Genomic DNA, 16,145 nt, shown 5'->3' on the forward strand with positions numbered 1-16,145 from the left:
CGAGAGAGGCAAATGATCCACTGTGGTGACAAGAAGAAATGGGATATATATATGTGTGTGTGTGTGTATATATATATATGTGTGTGTTTGTATATTATGTTTTTTTTTTTTAAAGTATTGGTGATTTTCTGTTGACGGATGTTATACTGTACATGCAGAAAAACAATCCTCCATTTTTATTTTACCAGATTTTGCTTCCATGACAGCTAGCAAAGAGCACAGGCCTGCCATTATTCGCTGATGTTGATCAAGCCGGGTCTGCAGGATGTTCCGCCTGCAAATCGCATCCTGATGCCACGTCAGAAGTGCACACGTCTGAATCTGCTACCTTCAGCGACAAGCCTCTCGACCAATCACAAGGCGCCATGGAAGAAGGCGGTTGGCTATGAGTCAGTGGAAACAGAAGGGGCGGCGCTTACTGACAGGCGTTCCCAGCTACCGAGTTCAGAGTAACGCTAACTGGCAGTGGAACAGTAGCCATGTGTGGTGAGTAGCAGATTTATTCTCAATTTATATTGTATATTTTATATGTATGTGGTTCACGTTTTACCAGAATAGCTAGTTATTCAAGTAGGAAACGCTGCGTGCGTTGCTAGTTTGCGGCGGAATGCTTGAAATGAGCTAGGGGAGGCTAAAGTGAGTTTTGTATCACGAACATGATGTTGCTTAGCCAGCTAAATATAAACCGGCCAGTATTTTCGTTTTACTCTGAATGCTGTGATAACAATGTTCAAGCAGCAGGTCGGTGTTTTAGTGCAACAGTAAAATGATAACCTGCTCTGTTCATACTAAGCGATAACGTGCTTTAACGATGTAATTATCACCCGCAGGTTAAGTTTCCACTAGCTAGATCTCTCTCTGTTACTCTGGTTTCTGGTTCTATAGGATTGTGACAGAAACTAGTTAAAATAAGTTGTTATTCTAAAAATTAAAGTGTAACTAGATGGGCTGTGAGCTGTGGTATAATAATGTTGTGTCGCCTTGAATTACCTCTAGACTTTCACTATCTATGACGCCTGTGATCATATTTAGTTATAGAACTTTAGTTGAGATGCTTCCCGATCCTGTGTCCTATTTTTGCTGCGTCCTATCTTTGCTGTGTCCACCTATCTCATTCTTTTGATTGATACCTGACATCTGTGTCCTCTCACTGTTATCGCAATCAGATCACTCATACAGTATGTACTTGTCTAATCACACATGTCTGCCGTCGCAGTAAGCCCCCTCTTAGTCCTGATAAATCTGTTTCTTTGCAGAAGGTGGACACTGATGCTCCTCAGTGTCCACCTCCATCACCTGCTTTTCTGAATGAAAGCTCTGTTACTCCAGGATGTCCTCTGGTTAGTGCTCAGGGCTGCCCCCCCAATATACACACACCACCACCATCCCTTTGACCATTCATGGTGTCTCAGTCCTTTCTGTGTGTGTTTGTTATTAAACTGGATGACAGCTGTTTCAGGGTGGAAATTTTCATTATTTATGGAGGTTATCTATAGAATGGTGAAATCTTGATTTACACAGGCATGTTTCTGTATAGCAATGGTCTTTCATTGGGTTAGTAATCATACACAAATAAATCTCACCCTGAGTGATGGGGTAAACATCTCAAAATGATATGAAACGAAAACATCTGGATTTCACTTTTTCCCTCACAGCTGTTTTACGTACCCAACAAGATTATCTCAGGGAAACCTGTAAGATTTGTTTCCTGCCTGTTACTCCTCTGTTGTTGTCACGGAATTGTGAATAGCACCAGGTCAGTGACTCTCCAGTAATGCTTGGCTTGCTTTAGCAGGAAGGAGTCGAATTACATTCTTTGTGCCTTCAGCCCATTTTGCATAATCATTGTCATCATTAGTAGTTTTGTAGAAGATTTAAAATTGTTCTTTTAATACAATTCTAATGACCAAAAGAATGAATCCAAGCTGATTTTAATTAAAAACTGAGCACCTCACAAGCGTTTCATCTATTGCGATAAATAACAATAGCAAACAGAATACCATATATCATTTGGCATGTGGAAATGAATATTGTGATGTTGATTTCAGCCAACCTCCACTGGCTGTGGTTAATTTTTTTTTTTCATGCATTAAACAGTGTTGAATAACAGCCATTGTTGCCACATACTAAAGACGTGTCAGTCTGACAGACATTTCAAGTGAGCTGTCCTTTCAGCTGCACTTCTGAGCAAAAGTGAAAGTCTACATTTGGTTGCATAAAATTATATATAAAGAAAACCCTTCTGAAACATTATTTCCTCCTCCCCCAGGAATCTTCGCCTATCTCAACTACCATGTGCCAAGGACTCGCCGTGAGATCCTTGAGATCCTTCTTAAAGGTCTGCGTCGTCTGGAGTACAGAGGCTATGATTCAGCAGGTGAGAAGAGAGACTCATCAAAAAGTGGACATTGATTATAAAGTAGTAATACCACCATTATACGTATATATAATATCCAAGGCCTTGCTTATGATCATCGTATCATTTGATTTTTTTTTTTTTTTTTTTAAACGCGTTAGGTGTTGGAATTGACGGGGGCAACACCAAAGAGTGCGAGTCAAATGCCAGACCTATCCAGCTGATCAAGCAGCGTGGAAAAGTGAAGGCTCTGGATGAGGAGATCCACAGTAAGCTAAAATTGTTGCTCACTTAGCAAGAATGAATTTACTGAATTCTTGATTTGTCATCTTGCACACTGTGGTGCAATTCAGATAATAAATATTGTCTGTCTTGGGGACGTGTTTGTTTTATCTTTAGAACAGCAGGATCTTGACCTGGATATGGAGTTTGATGTCCACCTTGGAATCGCTCACACCCGCTGGGCCACTCATGGTGTACCCAGCCCAGTCAACAGTCATCCACACAGATCTGACAAAAACAACGGTCAGTTGTGTTAAAGATGGTCAAGAAAGAGCTAAAATGTTTGTGCACTCTTATGTTTCTGACAGTCTTTCTGGTTTGCAGAATTTGTAGTCATTCACAACGGAATAATCACCAACTACAAAGACCTGAAGAAATTCCTGGTGAGCAGATGTTTTGTTTTTTTGTTTTGTTTTGTTTTGTTTTGTTTGTTCTTGATTTATTTTCATAGCTCTGATTTATACAGAGAAATAATTTTCTTGTTTCTGTAGGAAAGCAAAGGCTATGAGTTTGAGTCAGAGACTGATACAGAGAGCATTGCCAAGTTGGTTAAGTACATGTACGACAACCGGGAGAGCGATGACATCAGTTTTGCTACACTGGTTGAACGTGTGACTCAGCAGCTCGTAAGGACTTGCTAATGAACACCAAAGTTACAAAAGTAATCAGACAATAAAAGAGCCGGACTGACATGTTTGATGTTCCACTTTGCAGGAAGGAGCTTTTGCGCTGGTCTTCAAGAGTGTCCACTATCCCGGCGAGGCAGTTGGTACAAGGTATATTCATGCTGATAGCTGATCAGAGCATTGTCTTAAAACTAATTTAATAACATGATGACTGTGAAGGGTCAACATATATACACAATACAATTTCTGTTCTGTTAATGAGGTCTGACAGTATAAGAAACTTTTGGTGTCTCTGAGATGTGAACTTAACTACAATCTTTGCTGCATTTAGATGACCATATACTGGTAACATAATCAGGATGTGGTATAACATGAAGAATATTTTCTTGTGTTTTGTGCAGGAGAGGAGGTCCTCTGCTGATTGGAGTGCGCAGTGATCACAAGCTGTCCAGCGATCATATTCCTGTGCTCTACCGCTCATGTAGTTATAGTTTCTAGTTTAATTTATCCACATGTTGCAGGATGAAATTGACTGAGGCCTGTTTTCTTTTACATCTCAGCTACTAAAGACAAGAAGGGCTGCAGCACCCTACCCAGGATGGACCAGGACACCTGCTTGTTTCCAGTAGATGAGAAAGCGGTGGAGTACTACTTTGCTTCTGATGCGAGGTAAGCAGATACTTGCATTAGCCTATTAGAGTGCACAAAGGTCCTCAGTAAAACTTCCCATTTCTCTATATATCTGCTTTATCCGTGGATCACAAATCAAATGTTTGATGTGGTTTCTGGTCTGTCGTGACAGCGCAGTGATAGAGCACACAAACCGGGTGATCTTCCTTGAGGACGATGATGTAGCCGCCGTGATGGATGGCCGGCTGTCAATCCACAGGATAAAGCGCACAGCTGGAGACTACCCAGCTCGCGCTATCCAGACCCTGCAGATGGAACTGCAGCAGATCATGAAGGGTGAGTTGAGGGCGCATTTTCTCCCCACCATATATTCTTCTCCCACCACTAACTGCCGATAAATCATTTGCACTGTGCCATTAATTTTGTGTCGAACCCTGTTATTATCATGCTAGTCATATTGGGTGACCAGCTGCTTACATGGCTGGATTTCCTTTTAACGGCTGGCCCTGAGGTCGTTCTTGCTATCATCCAAGTTGTTACAATCTTGTTAGACTAGCTGCACCACCAAGGCAATCACTGCTGTTAAAACAACCTATTTGCTCTAAGATCTTATCACTCCTATCTTTCCTTCTTCTATTATGCGTACCTGGGGTAATTCTGTACCCCAAGTCCCAATTTTTTAAAATAATATTATTGAAGTAAATGTTATCAATCAATCCTTTTAGGATTTTGTTCCTTGGTCATTACTGGCCCTTTTTTATGCATTGCCCTCATCAAGCAATAGCCACTTATTAAGTTATTCATTTCAAGTGCGAAATGTACAGTTTTATGGACCTGGGGTAATTCTGTACCCCAGGGTTTCCATCATTGCCAAAAGCTGTTTCTTTTTGATGCAGCATGGCTACCTTGTGATATATATATATATATATATATATATATATATATATATATATATGGATGAACATACCTAAAATGAACCTAAAATGAAGTTACACAGTACCAGGTAGCTGATAAAACATATATATATATATATATATATGAGGTTGCTAATGATAAATGTTTTGCAGAATATTCCAATTCAGTTGTTTAAATGCATGCAGTGTTCGTTTATTGGTTGAAATAAAGTTCATTTTATGGTTATATCTATGCTTTCTTTGATTAAATCCATGGGGTACAGAATTACCCCAGGTCACTAACAACGTAAGCAAAAAGGTGCACATGTATAAGGGTTAATCTGAGTTGATATATTGTGCTTAGTTTGTCGTAGGACAGCTGTTGTTTTTTTTGTGTTTTTTTTTTTTTTTTTAATTTGCATTCCAGCCCACAGGATTTGAAATTAAACATAGTAAAAAAAGACAAAAAAAAAAATAATCTAAATTTTAGCTTTAATTTGAGGCCATTAACATCTGCTGTAGTATAGTGTATGACTTGTGCCTTTTTTTAATGCAGTTCCCTAAATTATATGCATGGTTAGACAAGTACACTTGATTGTTTTTGGTTTTTTTCAAGAAAGATAAAATGCATATCTCAGTGTTTATTTGTTATATAAAAGTATTTTCCCATATCATAGAAGACAAACTGTTAAATTATGGGAATTTTTATTATTACACACACCCATCAGAACTTTCCAAAATGCAGATTGTTGTCTTTAATTTGCCTGTTAGATTATCCACTTGTTTATCAAACAATACAAAACCAAATACCCCATATTTGAGAATCTGGAACCACAGATATTGGACATTTAATCAGTTATCAAAATACCTGCAGTTACATGATCAACAAATTATCTCAACTATCAAATGGGTATTTGCCTTACCCTGCTGCTTGGTCCTTAAACGGGAAAAACTAGTATAGCAAGTTTACTGCTTTATTTAAAATCCACTCTGGCTGGGTAGAGAGCCAGCTCGATGACAAATGTATCCCAGCAGTAGTATTTTATTAACAATAAGCCTGTGGATATCTTTTTTCTTAATTTTCACTGACCTTTCCTCAGCAGTCCAGCAGAGGGCAGAGGTGAACTCTGCACTCGACATTCCTTTGTGGTCCTGTCATTACTCAGCCTCTCCTCTCATTTTCTAGTTCTTTCTGCTGAATAACCTAATTCGCATGACCCAAATTGCTCTCAGAGGCACGCTGAAAAACGCTCACATATTTTAATTATTTTTTTAACTGTCATAGTTTTTAATTGATTGGAAAACATTATCTCTCTAATGTTTTTTGTTTGTTTTGCTTCATTTGAGGGACGACCCGTGTTATGGCTCCACATATCTTAACAGGCCAACAGAGTTACCCAATAAGTCCCCACATTTCCAGGAAAGCCTGAATATCAGTAAAACACAGTTAAGATGTTTGTTCCTGCTCCTTTAGGAAGCCGTGGTTTGCATTCTCAGAAGCTTAATGTGTGTAAACAAGACCTCTCTCAAATGACCTCATGTGGGCTTACACTTTATTAAAGATCTGTCACTGAGTCATTAACTGGTATTTACATTGTTTTGGGTCTTTTTTTGACTACTGCAGGAAATGCTCCCCTGATATCTGATCCTTCCTTTACAGGCAACTACAGCTCCTTCATGCAGAAGGAAATCTTTGAGCAGCCAGAGTCTGTCGTTAACACCATGAGAGGGAGAGTCAACTTTGACAACAACACAGGTTAGTGTGCTGGCTTATCATTTTTACCCAGACAAGAATCAATGCAATTTTACATCTTTAAAAACTTTGAGATGGCAAAGATATAAATTTCCTCAAAAATTTTACTGTTGTCTTTGCCTTCAAGTAATTTAGTTTTCCATGTGCGGCAATCTTATCTGTAGCTATAGTAAGGGTCAAGGATGCTATGTAAAGCTTTTACAGCTATAATGCAAAAATGTCTCATCACTCCTCTGGGGTCTTTGTGGACTTTGAGCAGTTTGTCGGATTAGCTTTTCGCTTTGCTTTTTAGTGACACTGGGTGGACTTAAGGACCACATCAAAGAGATTCAGCGGTGTCGCAGACTTATCCTCATTGCTTGTGGCACCAGCTACCATGCCGGAGTAGCAGTGAGTATTCTTTTCTTACCTGCCTTTTTTTTTTTTCATCAGTGCAGATTCTCATTATAAAAATAGTCACACTGAATCGAGTGTGGTGGTATAAGGTTTCTGTCCTGGCACACTCTATGCACTGAGCACAACTGGATGCTGTTGCTTTTTCCCAGACCCGCCAGGTGCTGGAGGAGCTCACAGAGCTGCCTGTCATGGTGGAGCTGGCCAGCGACTTCCTGGACAGGAACACACCTGTTTTCCGTGATGATGTCTGCTTCTTCATCAGCCAGTCAGGTGCGGAAGCTGATGCCATGTGGACTTGGATCTGTGGCACATCTCCCCTTTTTATTCCCCTTTCCATCTGGGGACTCTTTCTGTCTTGATTTATCTTACAGTGTGCTTGACTTTTAACCGAACTGCTGAGTCAGAGTTAAGTTTTCTGTGTTTGCACTTGTGTGTGATTTTTTTGGTTGTTTGTTTTTTTCTGTTAAGCTGTCTTAAATCAGACTAGTGTGTGGTGCAAAAGTCAGTAAATCAGTTTTATTGTGTGAATTTTTGTGTTACATAAACGGTTACGTTTTCCCTTTCTGCCAACCCTACAGGGGAGACTGCTGACAGCCTCATGGCCCTGCGCTACTGTAAGGAGAGGGGGGCTCTTACTGTGGGCATCACTAACACCGTGGGAAGCTCCATCTCAAGGGAGACTGACTGTGGAGTCCACATCAATGCTGGGCCAGAGATCGGAGTAGCAAGCACCAAGGTACGCAGCTCTGATTAACTCTCCTAATTTTTATGAGTGCAGCTTTTATGCCCTATGGAAGTGGCAAACCATGTTTTTTGGGGTTTTTTTGTTTTGTTTTTTTTTTTGGCTATAGCACACATTTATTGTGTTTTCATCTAGACAATTTGTGACTGAAATGGTACTTCCCCTATCATCTTCTTGAGGTCAGGTTATATTACACTACAGCCACACTAAAACCGGGGTTGGAGGTTCCAGCTCAACCAAAATTCTTTAGACCAGGTCTGCGACCACCCACAGTCAGTTGCCTCCTTCAATGTAACATTGGTATGTAAAGAGAGTGATAAAAAAGTGATAAGACGGAGTCAGTCTGCTATCAGTTTGCGATTAAATGGGGATGTGTTGGCGAGTACATGCAATCTGTTTGTGATAATGCAGCAATTAACTGTGGCTATTTTTGTTGATTTTATCAATCTGTTGCCATTTACATACAAAGAAATTCACAAAGTACATACATTCAGCTAGAACCTCATGGATTTTCAACAGAAATTCAGAAATTGTTTCACAAATAGTGACGTAGTTGCTGCTGGATGGCAATTTAACTGCAAAATGACATGACAGCAGCCTGGTTTTTATACGTCAGTATAAGCAGAATGCAACCAGCTGAGTGGAGTCCCCTTTTGCAAAGAGACATGTCACGGGTGATTTGTGCTCATTGGCACAGATCAACTCAGAGTGATTATAGCATGTTGGCAATCTGTCTGCATTTAAAAATTAGACGGCAGTTATTTTCAAACCTTTGCCAAACTCCCACCAGGCAACCTGTGGAGTCACCTTGCAATCAAAAGTGGTCACCACAACCACCACAATCAGTGCAGTCACCAGGCAAGCACTGAGTTTTCCTAGTTGTCCTATTTTTACTCTGGTGTGACTGAGCCATTAGTGGTCAAGATGAATGTACTGGGTGTATTTTCACCTTGTTGTGGCAGACTTGGATTATTCAAAACAGCTCATTTGCTTGCAATTAAAGTTGATGCTTATTGCTCTATTAAAAAAGCCATTTTTTTCCTCATTTTTCTGCATTTGTCTGTGAGAATCTTTTAGGAGGCATCATGCCAAATGTATGCAGCACTCAAGTTCGAAGAAATGTATGATTTTGTTCATTTGGAGTTACTGACCCTATGATACTCAGATAAAGTACTGTATACCAGTTTATTGCATCATCTCATAGATGAACTCAACGCCCACTGACTGAATGAAACCCAGATGAAAACTCCATTGCGATTCTGGTCTTGCCTTTTGGAAGCTGACGTGGTCCCTCCACAGAGGGAGTTAAAGAAACCTGATTTTCTCATCTCAGCTCATGTAAAGCTTGGACACTTGGTTTCATGCCTCTCCCCCCTCTCACCAAAAGCATTTGCCAGCTGGGACTCGAAGCAGAGGAGCAGAAGCCCGAGCTCTTGCTAGTGAGCACAGAGAGGAAGAGAGGGGAGCAGGTCCTTCCCTGCCCCAGCTCTTGGCTCAGTGACTCTAGCGCTGCTCCAGAGCCCCAGAGCACGCCTCAGAGACGCCATCATTTACTGCTTGGCTGGCAGGGCCACACACCCACACCCACCTCAACCAAATGCTGCACATTAACAACCAAGCTCATCAAAACACTGTGGGACATGGTTTGCACCTAATCACATGCTGAATCATCCCAAATTCATATTTTTGGTCTTAATTTTCTTCTTTTTCATGCTCATATGATTTTTTTTTCAACTGTAAACAAGGGAATTTCCAGTTCCTTTAGTCATATTCAAGACTGATGGCATAAATTAGCACTTAAAGACAAAATACTTTGATGCTATCATGAGCCAAATCTTCTGGCAGGTCAAATGACAGTAAATGAGAGAAAACTGCTTTTGAATTACATAACTTTTTCCACTGGGAATTTACAGGGTTACAAAGTTTGTTTTCTGATTCACAGCTGTTGTATTTTCTTTATGTTTCAGCTGTGTGAGCTGTATGATAGTGTGGTCACATTTGAAGGGGAAAAGTTGGCAGGTTCTGCATTGGTACAGCACTGACTAGTTGGTGGCATGAACATAGAAGAGGGCCATAGTTTACTCTGTGGGTTAAATATGTTGCCACATCTGAGCCAACAGTGAGGACTGTCAGAGTTCTGAGGAACTGTGGTTAGTGTGTTGTTGGGAGGAAAAAAACAGTGTAAAGGTTTTATAGCTCTTTTCTTGGCCCTACACATTGGCATTTCTGAGTCCGGAGGGTCTTGTGAATTGAGTTGGCTTCTCTCAAACCCCGATTAAATCTCCCAAATGGGCATGGAGTGCCTCCAAACGTACTCGGAGATGAAGGAAGGAGAGGGAGTGGGCGGCAATGACAGCGAGCACGGAGTCTCAGATGTGCTGAGGCTATAAGCTGCGACATTTCCACAAGAATCAGCGGGTGTATTCTTCTGTGGTATATGTGGTCACCCAGTTTTTCAGGATGAGCAACACTGGCTCGACTGAGCGCAACTGCATGTGTTGTTTAATGCTGCTTGGCATGTATTAAAACCCACCTCTCCTTCCATTTTTCATCTGGTGCAGATTTTTAGCTGGAGACCAAATTTCCAATCAAAACAAAGAGAAAAGAAGCACATGGCTTCATAACCTGTATTGAAAGGCTCAAGCCGGGATCTGGTTGCTGCTTCATGGATTCGCTATTGAGCTGCAAAACAGGAAATCTGTCATTCCCTTTGGAAATGAGGTCACAAGTAAACAATATTTCACTGTGCAGCAGTGGTGGTCCGTGTTCTGACCTTCATGCAGACATCAGCGAACAGTTATTTTCATTATTAATCAGTGAATAAGAGACCAATAAATGTGAAAAGATGACTCAACCACCTCTCAGCATTGTGTTGTAGTTAATAACATAAATACGCTTCTTTCTATCTTTTGTCTCCAGGCCTACACCAGTCAGTTTGTGGCCTTGATCATGTTTGCCCTCCTGATGTGCGATGACAGGATTTCAGTGCAGCCCAGACGCCGTGAGATAATCCAGGGCCTAAGAGTGCTTCCAGGTAAATCGGGCCACATGTATTGTAATTCAGCCAGAGAAGTCTTGATCACATGTGAAGTTTAAACACTTAAGGATTGAAAAACAGCTCACAGACCAAAGATCAAGCACATCCGCAGCCTGTTTTAGTTTTGTTTTTCTTAGTTTTTTTTTTTAATCCTGTTAGAGGAGGAAACTAAAAGGCAACAAAAAGATCAGAAGAAAGCGGGTGGAAGGGGGCAGAGGGAGGAATAGCTTTAGATTCTGGCATTGGGTTCTCGCATGCATCTCTGGATCTAAAGCACATGATGGCAGTGGTAAACTAATAAGGAATGCCTGGCTCCTCTGACACTCCATGCCCAACTTTAGAAGCTGAATCCAGGTTTCAGCAGTATGTGGCTGAAGTATTTTTTCACATTTTGTCACTCCTAGTAAGCCTCTCTCAACATGAAAAAAAAAACATATGTGTTTTTGTGTGTCTGTGTTAGATCTGATTAAGGAGGTCCTCAGTTTGGATGATGAAATCCAGAAGCTGGCGACAGAGCTGTACCAGCAGAAGAGTGTACTGATCATGGGTAGAGGCTACCATTATGCTACCTGCCTGGAAGGAGCACTGGTGAGCACGTACAAACGTATTGTCTTACAGCTTGATTGTTGAATACAACGTAGGCTTGCATTTACTTAAATTGAGGGTGTTTTTTTTTTGTTTTGTTTTTTTTTTTAATCCTCTGTAGAAAATCAAGGAAATCACGTACATGCATTCAGAGGGTATCCTGGCAGGAGAGCTGAAACACGGTCCGCTGGCCCTGGTGGATAAACTCATGCCGGTGATCATGATCATCATGAGAGACCACACTTACGTCAAGTGTCAGAATGCCCTGCAGCAAGTTGTTGCTCGCCAGGTATCAACAAGCAGAAATTATCAGATTTGTAATGTTGGTGTTTTTGTTTGTTGTATAATCCAGTCACAAGTGATTAACCCAGATTGTTTATTTTCCTGAAATGTTCAAACAAACTCTGACAAGTCAAAACTTAATGTGATGTTGTGCAGCGTTGATTATATTGCAGAAACCGATTAAGTCAGTTTATTTGGATCAATTTAAGTATTTTTCTTTCTGAAAACCATTATTTGGCATCATAACTTCTTAGGCTCAAACCTGAAATTTAGTATTGATTACCCCAAAAATGCACTGACTACTGCTTCACCCCTGGCCCTTCAGCTCAGTCAGTGAAAGGGTGGGGTTGATTCAATGTGTTTTTATTTTTTTGCAGTCAATAATCTGCAGCAGATGTTTGCTTAGAAGTGTGAAAACTTGCAGTATATTCCACTCTTTGTTTGATTTACAGGGCCGTCCTATTGTGATCTGTGACAAAGACGATTACGAGACCATCAAAAACTCCAGTCGCACCATCAAAGTGCCTCACTGTGTGGACTGCCTGCAGGGCATCCTGAGTGTCATCCCTCTGCAGCTGCTGTCCTTCCATCTGGCTGTCCTCAGAGGCTACGATGTAAGTACTTTCCCTTCGGGCTCAGCAGCAGCAGCTCTCAATCCAAAGTTGACATTTTCTGCTGAAAGTACAGGTCTAGTAAGAGTATGCATGTATAAAATAATCAGTGATTGTAATTAGAGGACAATTGCGCAAATTATTCTGCAACACAATGTAAAGGAGATGTTTTGTTAATATTAGCCTGTCGCTGATCATCCTGCACTGTCTCTCAGGAGTGCTTTGTAAGCAAACACAATGGAGACCCTCTGCCAGAATAAACATACACTGTTTTTATGTTTAAATCAACAAGTCACCAGCTCACTTGAAAATATAACCTATTTTTGAAGATTGTAAACTTCCAAACTTGAAACACGGTGGCGAAGGTGATGACAGTGAGGTTAGCTGCCACACTGAACAAATTACACTGAAATGTAAATGCCTCCATCTGTGCGCAGATTCTGACTTGTGATTGGTTCGTTTATTGGCAGAGCACACAAGCTGTTACTGATGTTTGTGCTGTTAGTGCTGGTTCTGCAGAACTGGCTTAGTTGTTGCTCCTCTGTGTTATTCAGTGGATTTCCTGTTTTGAGAAATGTTAAAGGTCAAAGAAGCAGCTTAACTGAAAGTCAGCATGTAAGTCAGTTTATGAGAGCATTTCAGGGAGATGTCCTGACAGTGCAGCTCTGTAGAAGTAAACATTTCTATGCACACAGCTCAATTGCATTCCTGCCCTCCGTTTGATGTAATTTTGCCCTGAGGGAGGAGGAGCACTCTGGACAGGACATGTGCTAATTACAAGAGAAGTCCTGCCAAGCCACCATATCTCTGAGATTTTTATAAATCATACTTGAGAGTTTTGACAGCAGCATTTAGTCAGCAGCAGAAGTCCTCTTTTCATTTCATTTTATCTGTAAGGCTATTGATTGTCTTCTCCTCTGTTTAAATTCAGGTGGATTGTCCAAGAAACCTGGCCAAGTCTGTGACAGTAGAGTGAGCCACTGCATTCATCATTAACAAAAGCTTGGCAGACACACAATGAAGCCGAGACCCCAAAAAGGAGCGTCTGTATGAAGAAACCGAAGGAAGACGATGTCCTGTTAATGTGTGTCGTGGCTCTTTTTAATGCAGTCTTTCACTAATCAGTTGTGTATCTCATTGTTGCATATTATCACGTGGTTTCTTTTCTCAGAAACCTTTGGCAACATTTGTCTTCTTTTTTTTCGGTTAGAAGTTGTAGCTGGTGGCAAGGAATGGGATGGCAATGACATATCATATGCATCACTTTTTGGGTAAACCTGTAGCAACTGTCATTGACCATTTATGGGCATGCCTTCCATGTTTCTCTGTTGCTGACTGGTCTCTCTGGGAGCTGATGTTAAAGCTGACAGTAGTTTAGGCTTTAAAGACCTCGCTGGCTCATTTCTGCGTTTAGTGCGATGATTTGTAGTTTAGTTGGGATATTTTTTTTCCCTGGCAGATAATCTATTAAAGTGTCTTTGCTCTACAGTTGAAGTAAACCACAGTCTTGAATCATTCCAAGCCGCAGGTCATCACTTCTTCATAATTGCAGTGTGGTTTTGATACACTTTCCCCGCTTGGATTTTCTTCTGAGGATGCACAGCAAGAAGTCTGATCACAAAAAGTTTGTGAATACTGTGATAAATCTTCTAATGCTGTTGTATAGAAGCCCAGGAATTTGGTTTTCAAACTCTGGTTTGGTCTTCTCAGTTTATGAGAGGCGATTCGTTTATGGAACCACCTACACCAGAGTCTGACACATCGCTCTTTCACTCTTTCCTATTTTCTCTACATGCTGCTGTTACTGTAACTATGTTACTGTGTGCAATTTAGGGCTTCACTCTTATGTAGACTGTTTGACTAAGGTTTTCGTCTAAATAATAAACTGAAATCATTCATGTGAGATAAAGTTACCAACCTGAAGTAGAAGTTGCCAGCCCACCCCCTGCCATCGTGATCACTGCAGTTGCAATGTTGGGACCATTTGTAGCTTCTTCTTTTTTTTATGTGTAGGGGTTTGTTTGTTTTTTTTATTCTTTTTTACATTTGATTGTACTTCTTTTGGAAGGAATTTTATATTACTGAAGTTACTCTTTCATTTAAAAAGTTAATGTTACTGTCATCTGAAATGTCTTGTCAAACCAAAAATCTCTCTGGTGGCTTTGGCAGTCGTAAACCAAAACTTTTTTTTTTTCTTCTGTCCACTGTTGGTTTTGTATCCAAGCATGAACTGATACTGGTATATTGTATGCTATGAAGTTATTCTGAGGCCCAAAGGGGACATATACACACAGTTCCACAGCAGTATATCATACTGTAGATGTTGACTTTGGTCAAAAGCCAAAAAGAAAAATGCCAGGTCTGTGTCTGTGATCCCAGTGTCTTTTAATTCAGAAGCCAAGAACAAAGTGACATTGCACACACCTAGTTATGCAGTAGAAAAGAAATAGGAGCATGTTTTTTTTTTTAAGCCCACATTCTTTAGGTTTGAAGATATTTATCTTGCATTTGCAATCAAGCCTTAACTTTTACTTGATTTTTTTTTTTTCTCCCTCTTGAGCCTCTTCTGAGCCAGTGAAATGTTGTTACAGGTACTTTTATAACCCACACTCAAAACATTTTGATTTACTGACTGGATGTATTGATCAGGGATGCTGCACTGGATCCTAGCACCATCTGTTGGGTTACTGAGGGCGTGGGGATACTATTTATTAGTGGAACTGATGCAATAAAGTGTGAAGTACTTCTCTTTTAAAGTGTCTGGGAGTCATTGGAAGGTACAGTAATTCAGGATGCACATGCTTGTTGTGGACCTACACAACCTAAAATTTTGGCAGCAATGACAAAAGTTGTCTCTTCAAGTTTTATTACAATAAATAAGTGGTAGAAATTCAGTCACATTTGGACTAATGATTAAAACAACCCTGATTAGTTTTGCATGTGTTATATTGCACAAAGATCATGTACAGAAGGTATTTAGGGAAAGCTTAAAAGTAACTATACATTTCCACTGGTACCAAATTCCAGGAAGACTGATACTAATGGTCTGATGCTCCCACACACAGCTCTAACAGTGGAAACACAGAGTCTGAAGTTGCTGCACAGAGATGGCAGGACTGATAATGCCACATGAATGAGAGCAAAGGACATTACACACAGAGACAGTGAGAGGCGGCAGAGTGTGGGCACCACACGCAGCACTGCTTTGATTGCTTTTAACCGCCCTGCAGATCTCCTTCCTCCACAGCAAAACAGAGAGCAGCTATTTTTTCTGAAGGTGTCCGATGAAAGCCAGGTGGAGGTGCCTGAGCATTCATGCTCGTCCAGGTCCTCCCGTGAGAGGAGCACACCTGCCAGCTTCTGCCTGATGAATGTGTTCAGCTTCAGCATGACTGAGAGGTAAAAAGCTAAGTTCCTGTTGACAGCAAGTGCGGTTTTCAGAAGGATTTCATTGCAGAAACTAACCACAATGATGGCCTCACATGCAGCTGTAGAGTAACTGTGGAAAGTAGCCGTGGCTTTAAACAGGAACAGCCTCCATTGTCCGAGCATGGGGAGTGTTATGAGTAGTTTTTCATGTAAAAAGAGCATCACGTGAAGCATTTCAGGTAACATCCTTTGTGTAGCAGCCAGACCATCTACCAGTTTGTACAAATCAAAGGATCACAGCAGCTTTTATCAGTGGGATTGAATAAGCGTTAGCAGCTGTTGTGACTTTAATTGTAAACAGCTTGGTGTCATGAGGAGAATGGATTTTCTGCTACGGGCCTCCTGTTAGGGGCAGGAATTAGGTGTTATTGCAGGAAACATGCGTGTCTAACCACTAACATTAATGATGATTCCCGTATATCTAAAGGTCCTGAAAAACCAAAACCAGAAACCTGATTTTCTGGGGAACTGAAGTTGTTTATATGATCTTTTCAGAACTGGATATTGTGTTTGTTTTCTCTAA

At 40.7% G+C, this 16,145-nt stretch overlaps 1 protein-coding gene across 1 annotated transcript; it reads left to right on the top strand.

Moving 5' to 3' along the window:
* The first annotated feature begins 339 nt into the window (after window positions 1-339).
* gfpt1 (glutamine--fructose-6-phosphate transaminase 1) lies at window positions 340-14,949 on the top strand. The gene is made up of 19 exons (XM_030737599.1): window positions 340-486; window positions 2,270-2,377; window positions 2,518-2,625; window positions 2,756-2,881; window positions 2,963-3,021; window positions 3,130-3,264; window positions 3,353-3,414; window positions 3,666-3,745; window positions 3,825-3,933; window positions 4,067-4,230; window positions 6,448-6,543; window positions 6,833-6,930; window positions 7,086-7,206; window positions 7,515-7,672; window positions 10,598-10,712; window positions 11,176-11,303; window positions 11,422-11,589; window positions 12,035-12,196; window positions 13,125-14,949. The coding sequence occupies exons 1-19, from the start codon at window positions 480-482 to the stop codon at window positions 13,167-13,169; spliced, it is 2,049 nt and encodes a 682-aa protein (XP_030593459.1). The 5' UTR covers window positions 340-479; the 3' UTR covers window positions 13,170-14,949.
* Window positions 14,950-16,145: the final 1,196 nt, after the last annotated feature.

Source organism: Archocentrus centrarchus, chromosome 9 (assembly GCF_007364275.1).
Source record: "Archocentrus centrarchus isolate MPI-CPG fArcCen1 chromosome 9, fArcCen1, whole genome shotgun sequence".
Classification (NCBI taxonomy): domain Eukaryota; kingdom Metazoa; phylum Chordata; class Actinopteri; order Cichliformes; family Cichlidae; genus Archocentrus; species Archocentrus centrarchus.